Source organism: Muscardinus avellanarius, assembly GCF_963383645.1.
Source record: "Muscardinus avellanarius genome assembly, chromosome: 9".
Lineage (NCBI taxonomy): Eukaryota > Metazoa > Chordata > Mammalia > Rodentia > Gliridae > Muscardinus > Muscardinus avellanarius.
In genome coordinates, this window is record NC_137795.1 from 36727558 (window position 1) to 36752022 (window position 24465).

At 38.8% G+C, this 24465-nt stretch overlaps 1 protein-coding gene across 6 annotated transcripts in view; it reads left to right on the forward strand.

The window, feature by feature from the left end:
* The window catches only part of DGKB (diacylglycerol kinase beta), a gene marked incomplete at both ends in the record, with an annotated part of 627903 nt that overhangs the window by 143334 nt on the left and 460104 nt on the right, over positions 1-24465 (forward strand). For 5 of the 6 annotated variants that reach the window (XM_080701804.1, XM_080701806.1, XM_080701805.1 and 2 more), the window contains one exon: positions 8004-8102. In XM_080701804.1, the coding sequence (XP_080557930.1) occupies positions 8004-8102 (99 nt within the window). Of the gene's footprint in view, positions 1-8003; positions 8160-24465 lie in introns of all 6 variants that reach the window. The other variant, XM_080701803.1, reaches the window with a different exon arrangement.

The window sequence follows — 24465 nt, forward strand, 5'->3', positions numbered from 1 at the left end:
ATGTTTTATTTGGGCTTAGCAAAAAAATATCAATTTCATAGGTATGCATTACTAACTTTTGTGTCATATAACAATAGTTCTTTTACTGAAATATGGAACTGCTATAACAACCATGCTTAATAATTTCCACACACATGTAGTTTATAGTTAGCAAATTCCAGCATTAAAGAAGCACCCTAAATATACAAAATATTAAGGCCATTAGAATATAGTAACCAATATAATGTCACTCCAAATCAGACCACTGCATTTATCTATAGAAGAATGATCTATTTTACTTTTTTAAAAAGTCTCTACATTTTTATGAACATATATTTTCCATATTTTCTCCTTTTGACTTCTTAGATTCTACTTTTTTCTTCTCTGACCAGTACACTTCTTTTCTTAACTATATACACATGCATGTGCATGCACATGCACATGAGCTTGCATACACACACACACACACACACACACACACACACACACATTTTCTTCCGAACTTAAGATAAAATTTTTCCAATAAATATAGATCTGGCTCTAAATTTGGCATTACTGGGAGCTCTCATAAACTCTGAAATTATTTCCAAGTGTTTAATTCATTCCAGGAAAATATGGTTCATATTGTTTGACTCTTCTACACTCTTAATAAAAATAAAATTTTCTAGACATATAAAACTAATTATCTGAGTGTTTCTATGCATTTAACAAAATACAAAGATATCCATGACCAACATTTAATTTTAAAAAGGTGACAATTCCTTTTCTTTGGTGTATCATGTGGTTATTTTTCTCAAAATGAAGAATTTGTCAAGGATATAGCTTATTTCTACTTTTCTTGAGGATCTTTATGTTTAGGGTTTTATTGATTGTGGTTTGGAAGATAATTATCAATTTTCACCATCTTATGCACACTGAAAAGAATGCAACTCTGTGTTTTTCTTATACTTTTTTCATGAAATGACATGATGATAAGTTTTTTTTATTTGTTTTTTGTCATTATAACGAGATGTCACAGACTAAGTAATTTATAAGAAAGATGAGCTGTCTTCATATTTTCTGTATCGTATAACACCACACAAAATTACTGGATAAATTGTAAGACATTTTTTTCTCACAGTCCAGTGGCTAGAAGTTTGAGGTTGAAGGCTCACATTGGGTGAAAGCCTTCTTGCTCCATGGTATAAGACAGTTCATGGTAAGACAAAGGAAATATTCAAGCTTAAGTTTCACTTCCTCTGCTTATAAAGTCACTAATCCCATGACACAACCTACCACCTGATCTCTTCTAGTCCATTAATTACCTTCCAAAGGCTCTACCCCCAAATATTATGAACATAGTAATTTGAGGATTAAGTTTCCAACACATAAAACTTTGAAGAATGCATTCAAATCGTAGCATCAATTTAAGAAAGTTTTGTTGCTGATTATACTTTTTTCTTTTTAACTTTTTATTAAAAAACAACACTAAATACCAAAATGTTCATATTCTAAGGGTAAGGAGCAATGACTTTGCACAAATGAACTCTCAAGTAAGCGGCACCTGATCAGAACAGAGTACTATCAGTTACCCAAGGAAGACATTTTGTTTTTTGAATTCTACTATGTATTTTATATTTTGTTGCTATTAGCTTTCTCAATATAATTTATTTTTAAATCAGTTTTATGTTTTCAGAAAAAAACAAAGTTCTCCTGTATGCTTAATATATAGTCCTAGGATATTTGCATCTTTTCAATCTCTTTCACATTTTATATTTTGCCATCAATTATGTCTCTGGGCAATATATTGCATAAAGTAGACCTGCTATAGAAACTTGACACACAGCTTTTAATTTTTTTATTTATTTATTTTTTATTGGTACACTGTATTCATACATCATAGTGGGATACAAACTTTTGTAGACATACATGCACACATCGCCCAGTCAGCCCCCACCCGATCCCCACCCCATTCACTCCCCATCCCTCCTTCCCATACTTGGCTTAGTGGTTGACATCTAGTATTATAGCAATTTATCCAAAATTAAAAAAAATGATAATCTCACATAACAGTTTCATTTGTCTGATACCAAGGTTTTGATGACTTAAAGATAACATTTCAATATTTCTTTTTGCTTTCTTTCTTACCAGAGAATATTTTTTTCTATTTTTTTAGGTGAAACTATCATATATTTATATATTTATTTTTCAGAAAAAAATCTATCCTAATATGGAATATGGATTCTAGATACCCAAAATGATCTTGAAAAAGAACAAAGCTAGAAGATATATATTTTCTGAATTCAAACCATATAAGCCTACAATAATTGAAACAGTGTAGTACTATTCTAAAGGCAGATATATAAACCATTGGAGTTAAATATAAGCCTAGAGCTAAATTCTTCCCTATATTATCAAGTTATTTTTGACAAGGTTTCCACGAACATTTGGTGGTGGAAATAATAATCTTTTAACTAAATATTGTTGAAAAATAATAATTACATGGAAAAGAATACAATTGGACCCTTACCTAATCCCCTATACAAGTATTAACTCAAAATAGATAAAAGACCTAAATATAAATCTTAAGAGTATAAACTTTTAGGAGAAAATCTTGGTCATAAAACCTCACAACATTGATATTGGCAGTGATTTCTTGGATATGATTTCAATGGCACAGGCAACAGAAGAGTATACAAACTCCCTAAAAAATAAAAAAAATTGTATATCCAAAGACAATGTAAACAGAGTTAAAAGTTACTAATAGAATTGGATAAAATATTTCCAAATGCTATATCTGAAGGTATATTAATATTCCAACTAGAAATCCTAAAAATTAACAACAATAAAGGCAAACAATACAACTTAGAGATAGGTAAAATACTAACATAAATAATGGATCTCCACAGATAACCAATCTTAGTTGTCTGTTGGATGGAAAATCTTGTTTCTCTGGTTCTGGTGTGTGTTACCTATTTCTTCTTTGTAGTTAATCTCTTTGAGTATTTTCTCTAGCGCTGGTTTTGAAGACAAAAATTCCTTCAGTTTCTGTTTGTCATGGAAGCTTCTTATTTTTCCATCTAATTTGATAGAAAGTTTTGCTGGGTAGGAAATTTTTGGCTGGAAGTTGTTTTCTTTCAGAGTTTGGAATATGTTACTCCAAGCCCTTCTGGCTCTCATGACTTGGTTTGGGAAGTCTGGAGTGATTCTAATTGGTTTGCCTCTGAATGTCACTTGGCCCTTTGTTTTTGTTGCCTTTAAGATTCTCTGCTTGGCTTCCACATTGGTCATTTTGACAATTATGTGGCGTGGGGATCCTCTTCTCCGATCCTGTCTAAAGGGAGTTCTATAAGTTTCCTGGACCTGTGTATCAACCTCTTGTTCTATGTTTGGAAAATTTTCTGCTATTACTTCCTTGAAGAGATTGTTGATCCCTTTGGTATAACTATCTTTTCCCTCCTCTATTCCAATTATTCTTAGGTTAGCTCTCTTAAAATGGGCCCATATTTCTTCAATGTCAGATTCCTGCTGTTGGATATTTTTTTCTAGATTAGAAACTATGCGTTCATTTTTGGAATGATCATCTTCTAAGAGCGAGATTCTGTTCTCCATGTGGTCTAATCGGTTGTTTGTGCTTTGAATTGAGGCCTTTACTTCATTAATTGCATCCTTTATCTCTTTTTGGCTCTCTCTGAGTTCTTTTTGAAGCACCTCTATTATTTCTACAGTTATTTTCCTGATTTGATCTAGAAATCTCTGATTTTCTGTTTTATCGGATTCTGATGTTGTGGGTTTGTGGGCATTCATTGCTCCATTGTTATTCCTCTTTCCCATGATTTCAGAAGTTTGTGCCTTCTCTGGGTTCTTCCCTTGGGTCACTATGACTTCACTTAAGGTGCACTGGATCTCAAGTCTGTAGTATCTCAGACCCCATTACTCCTTTACTGGGTTGTATCACAGAGTCTCCGACCCAGGGAGTTGATAGAGGCTGCTTTAAACTATGGGGGGGGGGTGCCAGGTTGCACGTTCTCCTATGGTGTGATATCTCTGCTACCACCACTCCCCCACTGGGACAAATCCCCGGGAGTACAATACTGGGATTTCTCCACTTGGGCCCGCAATTTGACTCACTGTTCTTGAGTTCGCAGATGTAGCTGTACTGGACTCGTTGAATTCACTGCTGCTGCCGCTGGTGGCAATATGGCGCTGCTGCTATGCCCTCGGCCGTGAGGCTGGCTTATTTCTTCTTGGTTTTGAATTCCACTCTGAGTCCCTGCAGTTTGTGCTGTGCTCAGCCACTGGGAGCTTTAGATGTTCCCTGTGCTGAAAAATCCCGCCTGGCTGTTCCGCAGCGGCTCACCTCAGGGGCTTGCTGTAGCTGTCCTTTGAATTCGCCGCTGCCGCCGGCAGTATGGCGCTGCTGCCGCGTCCTCGGGCGTGAGGCCGGTGTATCTCCTCTGTGGCTCTGAGCTCTGTTCTCAGTCCACTTTCTCTCTGGAGCCTGGTGATTTTTTTGTTTCTCAGGTGATGGTGTTTTCTGGCTATGAAAGGCACTGATTTTGTGGTAATGGAGATTGGTTGTTAGCGGGGCTCTTAAGCTCTACTTTTCTTGGTTGCCATCTTCCCGGAAGTCCCAACACACAGCTTTTAAAATGATCATTATTTCTAACATGTGTCCTTCATTTTTGACACTTCTAGTTATAAACAGTGTCATGAGGTCAATGGCTACAAAGTATATTTACCAGCCGAGAGATTCTATGCTTAATAAAAGTATAAGGTACTCTTGAATATTACTTATTAATACAGACTTTCTGACTAGGAAGATTTTTTTAACTGTGGCCCATTTCACTGATGATGTGGTTACTGGCTTTATATGTACTTCTGTACATTGGTGTTTCTGCAGGACTTCACATAGCTGCCCAGGCAGAAGCCAGGGATACGGTTCATGGTGGCAATCAAACTGAAAAATTCTTCACTGCTTTATTTAGACTTACAGAGGCCATTATTTCATGGAAGTTTTGTTAGTCAATTTTCTGTTGCTGTGACAAAATGCTTGATAAAACCAACATAAAGAAGGAAAGGTTTATTTTGGCTCATGGTTTCAGGGATTTTAGTCCATGACTGGCTGACTCCATTGTTTCTGGACCTGTTGTGAGGCAGTGCATCTTGGAAGATGGGCTTTGTGGAGCAGAGGTGTTCACCTCCTCATGGCAGCTGGAAAGGAAAAGCTGGGGGCAGGGAACAAGACCAAGGACCCACGGGCACACATCCAGGGACCCCTCCTTTAGCCAGATCCCACCTTCTATAGTTTCTTCCTACTTTCCATAATCCATTCAGCCATGAATTCATTAATAGATTAATCTATTGATGAGATCAGAGCTCTCATGATCCAATCTCTTTTCTAAAGCTTCACCTAGGAACATTGCTGCACCTGAGACCAAGTTTCTAACACAGGAGCCATTAGGGCACATCTCAGATCTAAACCATACCAGGGATTTGTAGTAGGAACAGTTGTCAGCTCCTATGCTCTGAAATTCACAAAACCAAAGCAAAGTGTCACATTTTTATACACAATCTGGTCACTTCATGGACCACATGATTTTGCATCCTCAGTTCTTTTCTTCTTGGATTTAAATGCCAAAAGGCTGTCATTGAATTCATTTATTATTCATACTGGTAGTCAATGGGCTGAGAGGGCAGGAGGCTGAGGCCCTCAGACTGCATCTTCTGGCAATGTTGGTATGAGGCTCAGAATGTTTTTCCTTCTGACTTTCACCTGTGTGGCTTTAGAGTATCAAGAGTAACACTTCAATACTTTCTTATTTTGTATACACATGAATTTTAATTTCAGATTTTGCTATTTACAGAAGGTTCTTAGAACCTGTGTTCCCAGTTTTAAAGAAGATGTGTAAGATCAAAAACAAAATATTTTTTTTTGTGTGACAACCATTCTACAGAAGTGCCTTAAGACACATATTCTGCTTTTGGTTTCACTGTTTATAGTGCTTGGTATATTAGGTCCTAGGGCTACTATAACAAAATGTCACAAACAAAAATGTTGATAAGGCCCATACTCCTTTCAAAGGCTTCAGGGAAGAATATTTTCTCTTTCCCTAGCTCCTTTTACTCAGAAATTATTGCCATTCCTACTTATTACCACATCACTCAAATTCTACCTCTGTCCTCACATGGACATGACCCCTCTGTGTCTGTATCTCTTTGTTGAGATTTTTCTTAGAAGTACACCAGTCATTGAATTAATACCCAACATAACCTAGCATGACTATATCTTAACTTGAATACATCTACACAAATCTTATTTCCAAAAAAAGCTGACATTCATACATAGGACTTTGACATATCTTTTTGGAGAAACCCATTCATTGCATAACACTTGATAACTTATTACCTCTAATCAAATATATAAGGCCATAATTTATTTTATGAAAAGTAATTCCGTGTGTGTGTGTGTGTGTGTGTGTGTGTGTGTGTGTTACTATAGATTAAATCCAAGGGCCCTGTGCCACTGAGCTACATCCCCACCCCTTTTTAATTACTAAATTTCTTACTTTGAGACAGGATCTCATTAAGTTATTCAAGCTGGCCCCAAATGTAATATCTTCCTGCCTCAGCCTCCTGAATTTCTAAATAGTGGGGTTGCAAGTGTGTACCACTGCACCAAAGTATCATAATATATTTTAAACTATTTTTTAAAACTGTATATTTTCATTTCCCAGTCAGTCTTAGTTTCTTTAATTCTATTCAACTATTTCTTTATCTCCAGCACTTCTTGCCTCTTGGCAAGGATCAGCAGTTCCTAGTAAGAAGATTAATCTACTTTTTTTTATAGAGAAGTTTATATGCCACTATGAAGCAGAGCTGCTAATTATGGATGGATGTGTAAAGATACTTTTATTTCATGCACTACAGCCTAATGTGCACTAATTATAGTACAAGTAGCCTGAATTTCAAGGCAGGTAGTTAGTGTGACAAATGTTTTAGATTCCAGAGCCACAGAAATATCCCTTTGATAGCATTCTATCACCAACGATAAATCAGCACTCATAAGTTTCCCATGTTTATTTACTAATTAACTGCTTCCAATTGTAAGTTAATGTAGCCAGAGCTACAGAGTTCTTCAATTTCAAAATAAAACGTGATGTGGCTCTCTTTTGTTTTGAGTAAGACATGCTATTATATTAACAAATTTTCTAAAGTGTAAATATTTCATATTAAATTGATGGGAAATAGGAGGAAGACATTCTTTGATGACTTTAAGCAAGTATTATTTTATCATATGTATGATTCCAGTAAAACCACATTAATGTAAAAACATTACTTTTTAATACACTGTTATAATACCTTAATTTTAACTTTTAATTAAGCTTGATAAAAATGCTAGTTTGGGTTCATACATATTATAAAATTTATAACACCTTTTATGAGTATATACTAACTTAATGTCAAGCTCATAAATACAATGTAAAGATAAATTTTTATAATCATAATCATCTTCTTTTATTTATATCCTGTTCCTACTGAGATGAATCTCTGGTTACATTTACATATTGAATTACAAAGTTAAAACTAATGATGGGATCAATTATGCCCCATACTGAGCTGTGCACTTTGGAATGACTTTGAGAGAACAGGAGGGTCAAAAAAAAAAAAAAGATCCACACTACACAGTGTTTTCAACATTATGCTAACAAATAAGCAAAGAAAGGACTGCAATGGTCTATAATTTGTGTTTTTCAAAGAAATAGGCTTTAATTTTGTAAACTTTAAAGTAAATTTTTATTAGAAAGATTTCTGAGAATTAGTAAATAAACAGCCCGCTTCACAGAAGGTGCTTACCGTTTTATTCAAGGTAGATATATGAGGTTAAAAGTAATGTGAATCTCTTTATGATCCTGTTTATTTGCTCTTGAATTCTTTTAATGTACTTTTAATGTATTTGCTGTATATCTCAGTTGAAATATAAACTGCTCCTGTTCACTGCTGTCATGTAGAGTTTGATATTATCCCCCTTTCTCCTTTCCTAGCTGCATAATAAATGTGCTTCTCATCTAAAGCCTGAATGTGACTGTGGAACTTTGAAGGACCATATTTTACCACCCACAGCAATCTGTCCAGTGGTACTGGTGAGTCTTCCTTATCATTCTGCTATAACTTGGAGGATACTGACTAATCCGTCCATGACACTACTAAATGCTGTTGGAACTAATCTTCCATTAATTGAGGCAGAAACAAATATATCTAAAATATGTCGTTATTTTGGAGAACAACTTTATTCACTATATTTCCTTTTCTCTCATGTTATAATATACTTTTTAGGAAAGTTTGTTCCAACTGAAGCCAACTTGTGTTTTATCACTTAGTCATGCTGTACTTACCAGAAATTGTATAGGCAGAACACTTCTACATTTTACATATTTTATAGATCTAGCTTCCCAGAATAATAAAGTTATTCTTATGGGCAATTCACTGGGGATGTACATTATATATTTGCAATGTTGAGGCCTCTCATTTAGGATAGAGGCTACCAAAAATGATGATTAAAACCTTGAAGTTATGTACTGCCATTAGCTGCTCTTTAAAATTTTTATTGAACAATACATGTTAACTATCTGCGAAATATTTACTTAATTCAAAATAAATATAGGAATAAAAAATGCATGAGGAAAAGTGACCTAAAAGAACAAACTTGATAAGAAGAGAAGCAAGTATTCAAAGACAATATTTCTTCAAGATCTAAATTGCTTCTAAAGTAAAATTTATTGTACAAAACAATTTTATATCCATAATGCCTTTCTCAATTTTGAAAATAACATGGAAATTTAGTGGCTGAAACTTCAATTTGCTTTAATAAAAATATAACAACTATGGAACGTTAGACAAATACTTTTGTAAAGGTCAACCTAGAAATTAATCAAATTACTCAATTTGCACCCACTTATGATTCATTTTGTAATTATCTGTAAAATACTGGTTGTATTTTAAATGTGTTTATTTTGCAAAATTATCAAAATCTTTTCATTTTTTCTAACTACAAAAATAGATAAAAAGAAAACTCCATTTTGCTGAGGGACAGCATTACCTAATTCTAAATTTTCTTTCTTCATCTAAGATTTATTAGACATCCTTAAGTAAATGAAGTAATTAAAAATAATGATGGTCATAAAAATACTATACATTTTAGGATAACTTAATGTCATTTTATTTTGTAAAATGTCTTAAAGAAAAAAGACTTGCAATTTTATTTTTATTCATTGTTAAGAGGATATTAATATAACTGATATAGGTGCATTCTTGATCTCAAATTATTAATGCAAAGATTTATGTTGTGTCATCTGCTATTCAACTGCCTGTGGAAGAACCCACTAAATGGTCATGTCTGTGACAATCTCAGGTAGATTGTCATGAGGTAGATTACTTTTATTATTCTACTGCTTCTCTCTTTGAGAGAATCAAAAGTGAAGAACATGTGTTACATGAATTTTCTTTTTCCAACAATCTTGTAAACCCTTTCTTTGTTAATTTTAAACATTGTTGATTCTGAAGTTTTATTTTCCACTTTTAAATATTCCTATGCTTTTAGTCATGATTTGTTTTTTCTCAATCTTCTCTATTTTATCATTTTTTGTGGTACTCTCTATTCTGAAGTAGCTGCTAGCTATTGAACCATTTCATCCTTCACAAATAATCACTTTTAACTGACTTCTATGGTACCACACTCTTCTGTTCTTCTTTGTGTGTCTCTGGATATTTCCTTTGGTATCTCTTTGGGGATTATGATGTCAACTTGCCATGTTGTTCCTTCCCTGTGTTCTACCTCATCCCCTAGCTTTATATTCTTACTGTGCTTTCCAGTGAGAGCTGGTTTATTTAATTGATTTCAGTATCTATACTCAGCTCATATGCATAGAGATGCAACCTAGAGTTTCCATCTTAAGCGTAACATGTCTAACATATTTTTATTAATTATTGTAATTACTATAGCTCTTGCTTATTGATAACATTTGCTATACCAGATACTATGCTAAAAATATTAACCCCATTTAACAAATATTTATTGGATATGCATTATTTGCCACACACAGTATTATTTGTGGAAAGAAAACAATAGAAAGCAAAAACATTGCTTTGTTTTTATAGAGTTTACATTTTCCAGTCAAGTAAGTAAATTATTTAGTACCTAGTGTCTTAAAGATATAAAACAGATAGGAGATTGGTGGTTTCCAAGAGTATGGAGGAAGATGAAATGGAGACATTGGTCAAAGAGTGCCAAGTTTCACTTATGTAGGATGATTAAGGGATCTAATACTAGATTTAGGGATCGAATATACAGCCTGATGAGTAGTTAATAGTGCTGTATTGCGTACAAGAAATTTTCCAAGAGACTAGATTTCTAGTACTCTTATCACAAAGTTAACATTGTGAGGAGATGAATATGTTAATTTGTTTAACTGTAATAACCATTTCATTTAATGTATGTATATTGTCAAAAGATAAAATTGTAGTTCTGTGATTTCAACCCCTTTGAAAAAATACACAGGTGTGGTAAACCTGGATCATATGGTTGATCTATTTCCAGTTTTTTAAAACATCTCCACACTGATTTCTATAGCCGCTGAACTAGTTTGCATTCCCACCAACAATGTAAAAGAGTTCCCCTTCCCCCACATCCTTGCCAGCATTGTTGATATTTGATTTCTTTATGCTTGCCACTCTGATTGGAGTTAGATGAAATCTTAGCAGAGTTTTGATTTGCATCTCCCTGATGGCCAATGATGTAGAACATCTTTTCATGTATCCATTGCCATATGCATACCTATATTCATAGCAGCACAATTAGTAATAGCCAAAATATAGAACCAATCTAGGTCTTCACCAACAGATGGATGGATTACAAAATTATGGGAAATACACATGATGGGATTGTATTCAGCTATAAAGAAGAACAAAACTGTGCCATTTGCAAGAAGATGGAAAGATCTGGAGAACATTATGTTAAGCCAAGCACAGAGAGAGAAGGGATGTATGTTTTCTCTAATATGTCCAAACTAGGGAGCATTGGGAATACCACCGGGACTCTAGATAATGGAGGGGAAATCTCAGTGAAGCTAGAATGGAAGGAGAGGAGAGTAAGAAGGTTGAGGTTGATTAATAGAGGAGCTATATACGAATATGTCTAAAAGTATGAATATAGCATGGCCAAACTGGACACTCCTTGTTGGGAGAGGGGGAAGAAGGAGGAGAGAGCACCAAGCACAGTCTAAATGTATACCATTTTCAATATGTTCCACATATAAATAAAATTTAAAAATGGAAAAAAGATAAAATTGCATCAAATTTAGTTACAGATATATTTGACTTTTAATTGTGATCCATCAATCAAGGCAGCTTCATTCTAAATAATGGCATGAAAGTGCCCACCAGGCAATAGCAGAGCAGTGGTGAGGTAGGGATAAAAAAACAGATCAATGGAAAAATAAAAGCTGATTACCAGCAACATTCTATTACTTTTAAAATAAGTATTGAAACAGAAGGAACTTTGTAATTACTCACGTAGATCAGATGCTCTTTTTTTTTTTTTTTTTTTTTTTTTTTTTCAGGAAAAAGGGTCTGCCTGCTTCCTTAAAGATTCAGTTTCAGTTGGCATGAGTGACTCCATTTGATCTGATATGATCTGTGGGGCCTAGTGTAGTAGCTCAATTCATAACAAGAATCAACTCTAGGTTTTCTTTAACAATATTTAAATGTTATTTTGTATCCTTAAATATAGACAATTAAAATGCTTATTGCTTTCTGAATCTAAGAGGCAAAATTAAAATAGATATATAGAGAAATACTGAGGCTGCAAGATTAAAAGAGGCAGGCAAAAAGAGAGTTCACTAAAGAGAAGGTCCAGTGAAGAATAGAGGGATTTGAAGATGTCACCAGATGGCTGTAGGGGGACAGAGCTCCACAGACAAAAGGGGAAGCCAGAGAACAGACTTTGAGATAGAAGAGCCCTGACATATTGGAAGGATATCCCTAAGATTAGTTGTTGGATCTGAGTATCTAGGGGAGTAATTAATAAGAGAAGATTAAAGATATTATAAATTTTTCATATTGTATAGGGCAGTTCAGGTGATTGAAAGATGTCTAGCTTTTACTCTTATTTAAGTAGGAAGTCATTAAAAAGTTTTGCCCAAAGAGGGAATGCTCTGACTTACATTTTAAAAAGAGCAATCTAATTACTGTAATTAGGGGACAACAATGGGAAAAAATATGACACTTCTTGGAATAAAATATTGGGCCACTGGGTGAGAGTGAGGATAGAGTAAAAGACACAAGAAGTCTGAGGATGGGGAAGACATTATGTAGCAGTTAATAATGAAGGAAGAGACTAAATGAATCAAATAAATGCAGTACCTTTGACAAGGATTAAGGAGCAGTCACCTGAATTTAATAATCATACATTACAAACACGACAAATAGTCTTGACTGTGTACATTTATATAGAGTAGGTGTAGTCCAGTCTTAATAAGATTGTGTTTTTTTCAGATAATTTGAACAGGGAAAAATTAGGATATTGAAAATGTATGCACAGCAATAATTTTAGGGAGTGATCATAGAATTTAAACTGAAAATGAGGGAAGTAAGAGTGTGAAACCGTCCTTACTTATAACCGATTTCAGGAACAATCCATTGTGGATTACACTGTGGATTGCAGTGGACTCCAAGAATATTGGAGTTGAGGTTAAATGGTGTCAGGGTATGAATATGAATGAGATACAAATTAAAATTCTGAAAGAAACTGTAGTTCTTGGAAATGAGATGTATGAATTCATTTAATCTACCTACTGAGCTCCATAATATATTTGCAGAAATTGTCTTCATTTTACACATGAGGAAAATAAAAGGAAAAGATGCTTCCATTGTTTCATGGCTATTAAAAGGCATCCAGGATAAAAATGCAAGTCTTATCACTTCCAAATGTATTTTCCCATCCTTTCTCCAAATTCTAAGAAGCCTTCTAACTTATCTCAGTAACCAGCATCTTCTTAGCCCAATTTTAGCAAGCTAGAGACTGATGGATCATTTTGAATTTCTTGTCTTAAATGACGAACTAATCAAATATTCTAGTTTAACGTTCTTAGTCTTGTCTCTTTTCTTCATCCAAATTGTAACTGCCTCATAGGCTTCCCTGACAAAGTTTTCCTAGGATTATCCACAAAGCATTTTTGCTGAGCTGCCCCTTTTCTACACAACTCTAACCTACATCCTGAGTCCACTTTATAAAATGCAAATATGATATGAATCACTGAAAATATACATGAAACATTTTCACTGAGACCTTATTTGAATTCCAAACTCTCCAGCATGGTAAACAAGGTTCTTTATCTGAATTGACCCACACAATCTCTCACAAACCACCTTATGTGCTGGAAATCAAGGAAAATTGAACTACTTGTAACTCTCTAAGTTCTTCTGTTCTCTCAAGCCTTTGGGGTCTTGTATATATTAATTAGGCAACTTAAATCACTTGTTTTTGAAAGTTTTCCTGCCTTGCTATGAATTGAAAGATTACTTTTATAATAAATATTTTACTTTTATGCTCTTTTACTTTCATAATATTTTATAATAAATACCTTAAATATTACATAATATATTTACAATAAATACCTTAAATATTACCCATTAACTATTTACTCATAATTAAACACAATAATGAAATTGTCCTGCCTACAGAATTGTTATATCTATTTAAAGTGATGATCACTGCTGGGTGTGGTGGAGCAGGCTTTTAATCCCAGCGCTTGGGAGGCGGAGACAGGAGGATCGTGCAGGTTCGAGGCTGGCTTAGGAGACCCTGTTTCCAAATAAAAATATAAAAAATAGGTGTCTAGGAGTGTAGCCCGGAGGTAGAAGGGTTTTCAGGAACCCCAGTACCACAAATTAAATAAATAAATAAATAAATAAATAAATAAATAAATAAGTAATGATCACTGGGCATTTTCAGTCTATGAATTCTCATGAACTTCCCAAGAATAATTCCATACTGCATCATCTGCTGTAATGATTTAGCACATTATATAAAGAAAACCATTCTTCCTCAAAATAATGTAATCTTGCTGGAGTGGTGATGCAAGCCTATAATGCCAGTAATTGAAGGGCTTAAACAGCAGGATCACTGGTTCAAGGTCAGCCTCAGCAACTTAGCAAGACCAGTTATAAAAAGGGAGAAGGTCAGGATACATAGCTCAGAAGGAGAATACCTCTTGGTTCAATCCTCTGTACTGTCCTCCCTCCAGCACACACAGACACACACACACACACACACACACACACACACACACACACATCGTATTTCATTTTTTATTTTTCAATGATATTTCCTACATAAAAAAATTAAAGTGTCCTCTAAGAAAAATCAGTGGAGGTTCAGTCATTCCATGTGGCTGTTGCAAAGTTGTCATGGATATGTTCTCTGTGATATTTTAGAAAGTGTAAAAGAAAGAACTTAAGATATCTCATTTTATTGAATTTTTTTCCTTATCCTTTGACTTGTGAACAGGGTTTGAATCTTGAATGAACTATATAAATTCAGTGTATGAATCCCTAATTCTTATTTGAAGTTCACATAATCTTGTGTCATAATGGCATACCACAAATTCAGGATTCATGACAGCAGCCTTGTTATTTAAAAATCATACCACCATTCTTAGCCTTCCCATCTCTCCCCAACACTTGTAGTTCACTGTAGGTTAATTGCTCAGTAGATATATGTTCACCTGATATAAATATTAGCAAGGTAAGCATGTGTTCTGCACAAATTACAGGCTTTTTATAAGCATGCATTACAGATGTCTTATATAGATATTCAGTCCTCATAAAGTCTATTGATATAAAAATTGGTTAAAATAAACGAGTCTAAAACTAAATTTATTATCATTTTTATTCAAATGGCAAATTGTCAGCAATGATTCCAGATATCATCTATAATAACTGTTTCTTTGGGTTGCAATTGGCATCTAGCATATTTTTATTTTTAAGTTATTTTATTAATTGTTTGCAATTATACATTGTATTTATTTTTTAAATTTTTATTTTTTATAAATGGAACATATTGAGAGTGGTGTACATTTACATTGTGCTTCATGCCCTTCCCCCTCCATTTCCTTCCCCCCTCCCAATAGAGAGTGCCCAGGTTAACCATGTTATATTTATGCTACTACACATATTCATATGTAGCTCCTCCCTTGAACAACCTCAGCTTTCTTCCTCTCCTATCCTTCCATTCAAGCTTTGCTGAGATTTCCCTTCCATCATCTGGAGTCCCTCTGGTATTACCACTACTCCCTAGCTTGGACATATTAGAGAAAATATAATTCCCTTCTCTTTCTGTGCCTGGCTGATCTCACTTAACATAATGTTCTCCAGTTCCTTCCATCTTCTTGCAAATGCTATTATTTTATTTTTCTTTATAGCTGAATAGAATTCCATTGTGTGTATTTCCCATAATTTTGCAATCCATTCATCTGTTGATGGAGATCTAGGTTGGTTCCATATTTTGGCTATTACAAACTGTGCTGCTGTGAACATGGGTATGCATATGTTAATGTAGTTCTCTGATTTCAACCCTTTGTAAAGATACTCAGGAGTGGTATAGCCGGATCAAATGGTGAATCTATTCCCAGTTTTCTTTTCTTTTTTTTTTTTTTAAATTAATTTATTTTTTAAATTGGTGCATTGTAGTCATATATCAATCACATTGGAGTACAAGACTTGAGAGGATATACAAGCACACATCATCCAATTAGCCCTCCTCCAGCCCCCGTCCCATTCCCTCCCCCTCCCTCCACCCCACACTTCTTTGGTGATTTACTTTGATACATTTGTTTATGTACCTCCTGCGTTTTAAAGAGGCTCCGTCCTCCAGTATTGCATACCCTCTGATTGGTCACATTAATTGCTTCACTATAGGGCCCTTTCTATAGCTCAACCTCTTCCTGTTGCCCTTTTCCTCCTAGTTATTGCTGATTAAGAGAAGCGTCTGATTTATATTTTCTGCGATATTTCTCTGTGCATGCTGCGTTGCAAGTACCAATCCCACTCTTGATGGTCCCAGTAGTGGCCTGGCTACTCACTGGACTGATCCAGACCTCGCTGGCTCAAGCAGCGGCCTTGCCTCATGGGAGGACCCAGTTCTGGTCTCGCTGGCCCCTGAACCGGTCAAACCCCTAAGCTGGCTTTGGTCCCGACCTTGGAGGCAGCAGGAATGAACTTGCCTCACGCCAGGCTCCGATGCTGGCCATTGGCCCCTGCACCGGTCTAACCCCTTGGCAGGATTCCAATCCCAGCCTCGGAGGCCCCAACACTGGTAATGCCTCACGGCAGGCTCCGATGCCGGCCTCACTGGCCCCAGCACCGGCCTAACCCCTTGACAGGCTCTTATCCTGGCCTCAGAGGCCCCAGTACCGGCCTTGCCTCAAGGCAGGCTCCGATGCTGGCCTCGCTGGCCCCAGCACCGGCCTAACCCCTCGGCAGGCTCCGATCCCGGCCTCGGAGGCCCCAGCACTGGTCATGCCTCAAGGCAGGCTCCGCTGCCGGCATCGTTGGCCCCAGCACCGGCCTAACCCCCCGGCAAGCTCTTATCCTGGCCTTGGAGGCCCCAGTACCAGCCTTGCCTCACGGCAGGCTCCGCTGCCGGCCTCGCTGGCCCCAGCACCGGCCTAACCCCTCGGCAGGCTCTTATCCTGGCCTAAGGCCCCAGTACCGGCCTTGCCTCAAGGCAGGCTCCAATGCCGGCCTCACTGGCCCCAGCACCGGCCTAATCCCTCCACATGCTCTGATCCCGGCCTCGGAGGCCCCAGCACTGGTCATGCCTCACGGCAGGCTCCGCTGCCGGCATCGTTGGCCCCAGCACCGGCCTAACCCCCCGGCAAGCTCTTATCCTGGCCTTGGAGGCCCCAGTACCGGCCTTGCCTCACGGCAGGCTCCGATGCCGGCCTCGCTGGCCCCAGCACCGGCCTAACCCCTCGGCAGGCTCTTATCCTGGCCTAAGGCCCCAGTACCGGCCTTGCCTCAAGGCAGGCTCCGATGCCGGCCTCACTGGCCCCAGCACCGGCCTAATCCCTCCACATGCTCCGATCCCGGCCTCGGAGGCCCCAGCACTGGTCATGCCTCACGGCAGGCTCTGCTGCCGGCCTCGTTGGCCCCAGCACCGGCCTAACCCCTCGGCAAGCTCTTATCCTGGCCTTGGAGGCCCCAGTACCGGCCTTGCCTCACGGCAGGCTCCGATGCCGGCCTCGCTGGCCCCAGCACCGGCCTAACCCCTCGGCAGGCTCTTATCCTGGCCTCGAGGCCCCAGTACCGGCCTTGCCTCAAGGCAGGCTCCGATGCCGGCCTCGCTGGCCCCAGCACCGGCCTAACCCCCGGCAGGCTCTTATCCTGGCCTCGGAGGCCCCAGTACCGGCCTTGCCTCACGGCAGGCTCCGATGCCGGCCTCACTGGCCCCAGCAGCGGCCTAACCCCTCGGCAAGCTCTTATCCTGGCCTTGGAGGCCCCAGTACCAGCCTTGCCTCAAGGCAGGCTCCGATGCCGGCCTCGCTGGCCCCAGCACCGGCCTAACCCCTCGGCAGGCTCTTATCCTGGCCTCGGAGGCCCCAGTACCGGCCTTGACTCACGGCAGGCTCTGATGCCGACCTCGCTGGCCCCAGCACCGGCCTAACCCCTCGGCATGCTCCGATCCCGGCCTCGGAGGCCCCAGCACTGGTCATGCCTCACGGCAGGCTCCGCTGCCGGCATCATTGGCCCCAGCACCGGCCTAACCCCTCGGCAAGCTCTTATCCTGGCCTTGGAGGCCCCAGTACCGGCCTTGCCTCACGGCAGGCTCCGCTGCCGGCCTCGCTGGCCCCAGCACCGGCCTAACCCCTCGGCAGGCTCTTATCCTGGCCTAAGGCCCCAGTACCGGCCTTGCCTCAAGGCAGGCTCCGATGCCGGCCTCGCTGGCCCCAGCACCGGCCTAACCCCTCGGCAGGCTCTTATCCTGGCCTCGGAGGCCCCAGTACCGGCCTTGCCTCACGGCAGGCTCCGATGCCGGCCTCACTGGCCCCAGCAGCGGCCTAACCCCTCGGCAGGCTCCGATTCCGGACTCAGAGGCCCCAGTACCGGCCTTGCCTCAAGGCAGGCTCTGATGCCGGCCTCGCTGGCCCCAGCACCGGCCTAACCCCTTGGCAGGCTCCGATCCCGGATTTGGAGGCCCCAGCACTGGTCATGCATCAAGGCAGGCTCCGATGCCGGCCTCGCTGGCCCCAGCACTGGCCTAACCCCTCGGCAGGCTCTTGTCCTGGCCTCGCTGGCCCCAGCACCGGCCTAACCCCTCAGCAGGCTCTTATCCTGGCCTCGGAGGCCCCAGTACCAGCCTTGCCTCAAGGCAGGCTTCGATGCCGGCCTTGCTGGCCCCAGCACCGGCCTAACCCCTCGGCAGGCTCTTATCCTGGCCTCGGAGGCCCAAGTACCGGCCTTGCCTCAAGGCAGGCTCTGATGCCAGCCTCGCTGGCCCCAGCACCGGCCTACCTACTCAGCAGGCTCCGGTCCCGTCCTCGGGGGCCCCAACACTGGCCTTGCCTCACGGCAGGCTCCGATGCCGGCCTCGCTGACCCCAGCACCGGCCTAACCCCTCAGCAAGTTCCGGACCCGACCTCGGAGGCCCTAGCACAAGCCTTGCATCATGGCAGGCTCCAATGCCGGCCTCGCTGGCCCCAGCATTGGTCTAACCCCTCTGCAGGTTCCAATCCCGGCCACGGAGGCCTCAGTAGTGGCCTTGCCTCACAGCAAGCTCCGATGTCGGCCACTGGCCCCGGCGCCCGCCTAACCCCTCAGCAGGTTCCGATCACTGTCTCTGTGGTTATTATTTCAAAGGTTCCAGTTGTAATGTATCAGATCTCTGCCTCCCCCGAATATTGGCCACTGGCATTGCCACTGCCTCCACCGTTTCAAATCCTTCCCAGGCTCTTTTTCCACTCTGAATGTTGTCCAGTGTTCCTAAGCATGCGTGATGGTAGCATTCGACATTTGGTGTAATTTCTCCAAAAAGATAAAGTTGGTAAGATCCAGTTTCTGCTTCTCCTGAATACAAGTCTCCACCACCATCGTGAAGAACTCTTTCAACACCGCATTTCTCCTTGGTCTCCGCTAAACTCTCTCCTTATATGTGATGTCTGAGATTCTTAACAATATAGAGAAATAGCAGTCCTCTTTCACGGCGAATTTTTCCATAAGTTCCAGTGCATTTAGATAAGTTTTGTCTGCATCTCCAGTGTCCTGGCATCCATAACGGCTTTCTTACCACCTCTCCGATATTTTTCTTTATCTTTTTCTGTTCTGGGCCCGGTTTCTCCAGGGGTCTGGCGTGCTATTCGCAGTTCGGCTGGGACCCAGAGTCCCGCGATCCGGGCCCCAGCTGGCGTGCCCAGCCCGCGACCCCCGCCCAGAACCCAGCGTCTTACTGGGCCTGGTTTCTCCAGGGGTCTGGCGTGCTATGCGCAGTTCGGCCTGGGGCCCAGAGTCCCGCGACCCGGGCCCCATCTGGCGTGCCCAGCCCGCGACCCCCGCCCAGAACCCAGCATCTTACTGGGTCTGGTTTCTCCAGGGGTCTGGCGTGCTACTCGCAGTTCGGCCGGGGCCCAGAGTCCCGCGACCCGGGCCCCATCTGGCGTGCCCAGCCCGCGACCCCCGCCCAGAACCCAGCGTCTTACTGGGTCCGGTTTCTCCAGGGGTCTGGCATGCTACGCGCAGTTTGGCCTGGGGCCCAGGGTCCTGTGACACGGGCCCCGGCTTTTGTGCGCCGCGCGCGACCCCTGCCCAGAACCCAGCGTCTTACTGGGCCTGATTTCTCCAGGGGTCTCCTATTCCCAGTTTTCTAAGGAATCTCCATACTGATCTCCATAGTGGCTGAACTACTTTGCACTCCCACCAACAGTGTAAATTACTCTGAAAGCTACTCTTATACATTGTATTTAGATCTAATGTGATAAAATTATACATGCACATAGTTCTCAGTATATTTTTCTCTACACTCAATACTTATAGCACAAATTCCTTCTCTTTTAATTTCTTCCTCTTTTTTTTTTCTCTCCTTTCTCTCCCTCTCTCCCATCATTTCTTCTTTCTTTCCTGTTGACAAGAGCAACAAAGGAGTACATAATGTGATCTTGGAACTGCAAAATATTTCCTAGGGGTTATTTGTAAATGTCTGGCTAGGGAGAACTATAAGACAAGGTCTGAGATAACAAAAAACTTGGCCTGTCTTTTCAAAGAGCTGGGGATTATATAATATAAATATGAGACTATGTGATTAACTTTGTGTTGTAAAGACAACTTTCTTGTCATTGTGTTGTAAAATAAATGTAAATCACAGGCCAGAAGAAATGTGAAAGTATCAATATGGGATTGCGATGTGAATGGTCAAAGACATTAACAGACTAAGAGAATGAGGAAACTTGGAAAAAGACTATAGCAGAGAATAGAATATTAAGATTTGATTTGATTTGATTTCAGATCATTTCCAGATGAGGGTAAGACTCAATATGTGGCCATGGATCTGGGTAGATCAACTGATCTGCAGGGAAGTTTCATCAGATGTTAAAAAGCCAAGAAATTCTAAGAATAGTTTATTGAGTGTTATCCTTAACACTACCCAGGATAAGTACAGGGTCTTAGAAACTGTTGCAACATAACAGTGATTAATCAGGGTAGATAGGATAACTATTTGATTTAATGATCAAGCAATAAAGAATTCTGATTTGATAATAGAAGGTGATACTTAGATGAAATGCCAAGAGATTTCCATTAGAACTATGGAACTCATAATGGCTGAGAGAGTGGACATTCTCTTCTCAGGAGTATTACAGGTAAAGTGCCAGTGGCTTAGAGAAAGGATAATTTTTTCATGTTAGATAATGGTTCCAGAGATTTCAGTAACAAATTTTTGTACAAACATGAAATGTGGAAGACTGAGGAGAAGGAAAGAGAGAAGCATAGAATAATGATAGCCAGCAAGAATAGAAGGCTATGTACTAGAGTTCTAATAGGAATTATAGATCTGTGGGCAAGTCATTTCCTTCTAGTTTCAGAATATTGAAAATGATTCATGTCTAAAATAAGAAAAAAATTATATAAATCAATAGTATGCCAACAATCATCCAATTCAAAAAGGAAAGAAACTTAAACAGGTTTATACTTAATATATATATATATATTTTTTTTTTCTAGTTTTTACCTAAATAAAATTTACTTATTTATACCTAATTTATTTATTATATCTAATAAATAGAACTTATTTATTTATTTCTTTTTATGCCTAAACAGGAATATATATACATACATTTGAAATATATAAGTATACATACACACACAAACTGTCAATGGATATATAAATACATGCTTACTGATATTATTCACCAGGAAAATCCATATTGCAATGTCATAGATAACACGGTGCGTACAGCAGAATAATTAAAGCAATTAAAAAGCTTGAGTTTTGTTAAGAAGTAACTGGATTATTTATCCATTGCACTTGGAGAGAATTTTGACTCAACTGCCTTAGAATACTACCTAGCAGCATATTTGGATTCTGGTATTTTCACTAGTTCTATGGTATGGAGAAAGTTACTAACATTTTGTCCCTCTTTTCCATTTGAAAAAAGAAATTAAATACATTAAATTATAAAAATTGCTTTAGTTGCTGCCCATTGTATAGTAAATGCTCTGTCAATATCACCTCTAGTATTAAAAAGTTAATTTTTTAGCCGGGCGTGGTGGCGCACGCTTGTAATCCCCGTGCTTGGGAGGCTGAGACAGAAGGATCGCACAGGTTCGAAGCCAGCCTCAGCTACTTAGTGAGGCTCTCAGCAACTTAATGAGACTCTGTTTCCAAATAAAATATAAAAAAGGTCTGGGAGTATTGCCTGGAGGTAGAAAGCCTCTGGGTTCCACCCCTAGTACCACCAAAAATAAAAAAAAATAAAATAAATAAAAATAAATAAAAAGTGAATTTTAACTCACTATAAAATATCTATGTACTCATTAAGTAAAAAAAATTAAATCTGTAATATAGTATAAAACACTGTTACTATACAAATAGAATCTACTAAAATTATTTCTTTGATTTTTAGATATATTTCTTACTTATTTTGTAATTAAACTGAATATACCGTATGACATCTATTTTATAAACACTTAAACTGATAAGTTAAATAATTATATATTTTCATACACAATGAAACACCACTACTAATAGATATTATTAAATAAATGTTATAATTTAGTTAAAACACTATTTCTACCTAGCATCTTTCTATAAATTCCTTCTTTTATTATTGTAAATGTCAAATTAGTGAACATCTTTATGAAGAACAGTTTCTTCTAGTGATTTTCTAATCATTTTTCCATATTGTATCATTTTGTTCTATAAATGAGTTTTCCCATCCTTTAATCCCATTTCCAAATTAGGCACATGTAGACTGGAATTATTTCTAAAGCATAAAATGTGTTTTAAGATCAACAATTAACTATATAAAATGATAATTAATTTAAATTATTTTATATCACTTTTATTTTTCATGTCATCAGAATATGCAGAAAAATGCATATTTTCAGGAACTAATTTCATATAAAACCATTAATATTTTTATCATTATACCCCTTATGGGCCACTTACAGTATTCTTCATGAAATATTTTCTCATGCCATAATATCCTATTAACCTTTAAGAGTAGTTTCTAAAAATGCAATCAAGATAAAGAATAAAGCCGGGCATGGTGGTACAGGCTTGTAATCCCAGCACTTGGGAGGCTGAGTCAGGAGGATTGAAGGTTCTAAACCAGTCTCAGATACTCAGTGAGGCTCTCAGCAACTTAGTGAGACCCTGTTTCCAAATAAAATATAAAACAGGTCTGGGAGGATAGCCCGGAAGTAGAAGGTCTCTGGGTTCCACCCCCAGTACCACATACACACAAAAAGATAAATAATGAAGCTAATTGGCTCACAGAAAAACAAAACTATTTGGAAACTATGAACTCTAGAAATACTAGAAATACTCTTTTGATTTGATTCAAGTGGTCCCAATTCTACCTCTCTTTCATCTTTACTGTAGTTCTGTACTTGGCCAACTTGTGTGACTGAAGCAGAGATCTACGTAGCTCTACGTATAACACCCTCCAGGAACCATATGTCATATTAACTTCTCTTCTTCCGATCTTACTTGCTTTTCCACAATGTTAAGAATTCTAAATTATACATTGTAAATATGGTGATTAAGTCTTAAATAGCATATAGAGTATGTAAAGTCTTTCCTTAGAGCATGTGTTAAATTAAACCATTATTCCTCAGGATATCAGGATATCTGTTAGGAGCAAAGCATGGTGTGTGTCTCTTCAGCAGAGCCCAGGGATTGTGGGATCTTTCTGTTTTTTCTATCACATATTGCTAACCAAAGAGAGTTAATAATGATAACTCCAATGCTAAGCATCAGCCAACTAAAGAAGAAGGGAGACATCTGAATTCTGTATGATTCTGAAATTTGGATTTTCCTTGTAACTTTGTTTCCTAGGCTAGTTATAGAACTTCCAGACATGTAGAGTCTGGGAGTAGGTGTGAACACTTGATTAAGGATGTGTCTTAATGCACTGAGCTTTAGTTTTTATTTTATATAATTTTGGCTGCTTTACTCTTCCTTTCCATTTGCCTCTTCAACCTTTCACCACAGTTGCTGAAGTCATTTAGTTTCTTGAAATTCTTTATGTAATCCACCACAGGTTTGTGCCTGTGCAATTTTTTCTTTTTTGTCAAAAAAGTGGGATGAAGCACGTTGTCGGTTCTCAATAAATGTTTCATCAGTGTCATTACTTAATATTCATTTAATTAATATTCATTATAGATCAATTCATAATTGTCATCAGAATAATGATAGGCAAAAAGGAATCTCATTTTTCCCCATATTTTGAAAATCTAACTCAGACTCAATTTCAGGGTATTATTCATAAGGGATAGGTGCTTTTTATTTATTTAATATTTAAAATAGGTGAGATTAAATTATGACATTAAAATTCCAGTGAGGAACTCATTAAGCACTTGAGTGCTACAGTGTTTGTAGGCTGTGTGTATATATCCATTCTTGGTTTGGTGTAGTCTTACATACACTTTACAGGACGTAATATAGGAAAAGGAGAATACTGACCATCACTGAATGATGGTTACATTGTCTATGCTTGTGGGTAAAGCACTTTTCCTTTACATTGTCTTAGTTAAATTGGAATTTGGTCCTAAGGAACTCCTATTTATGGTGGGCTGGACTATTTCATGAAGAATATGTGTATTTACAAAGTCTAATCTTGAAGAAAAGGCTTATGTATTATAGTCAAGTAAAATTGTTTCTACTTAAATAAATATGAATTCATTCTTAGTTTTTTAATAGGATTGTAAAAATATTTCTCCAGGTGTCTACGCTATTTT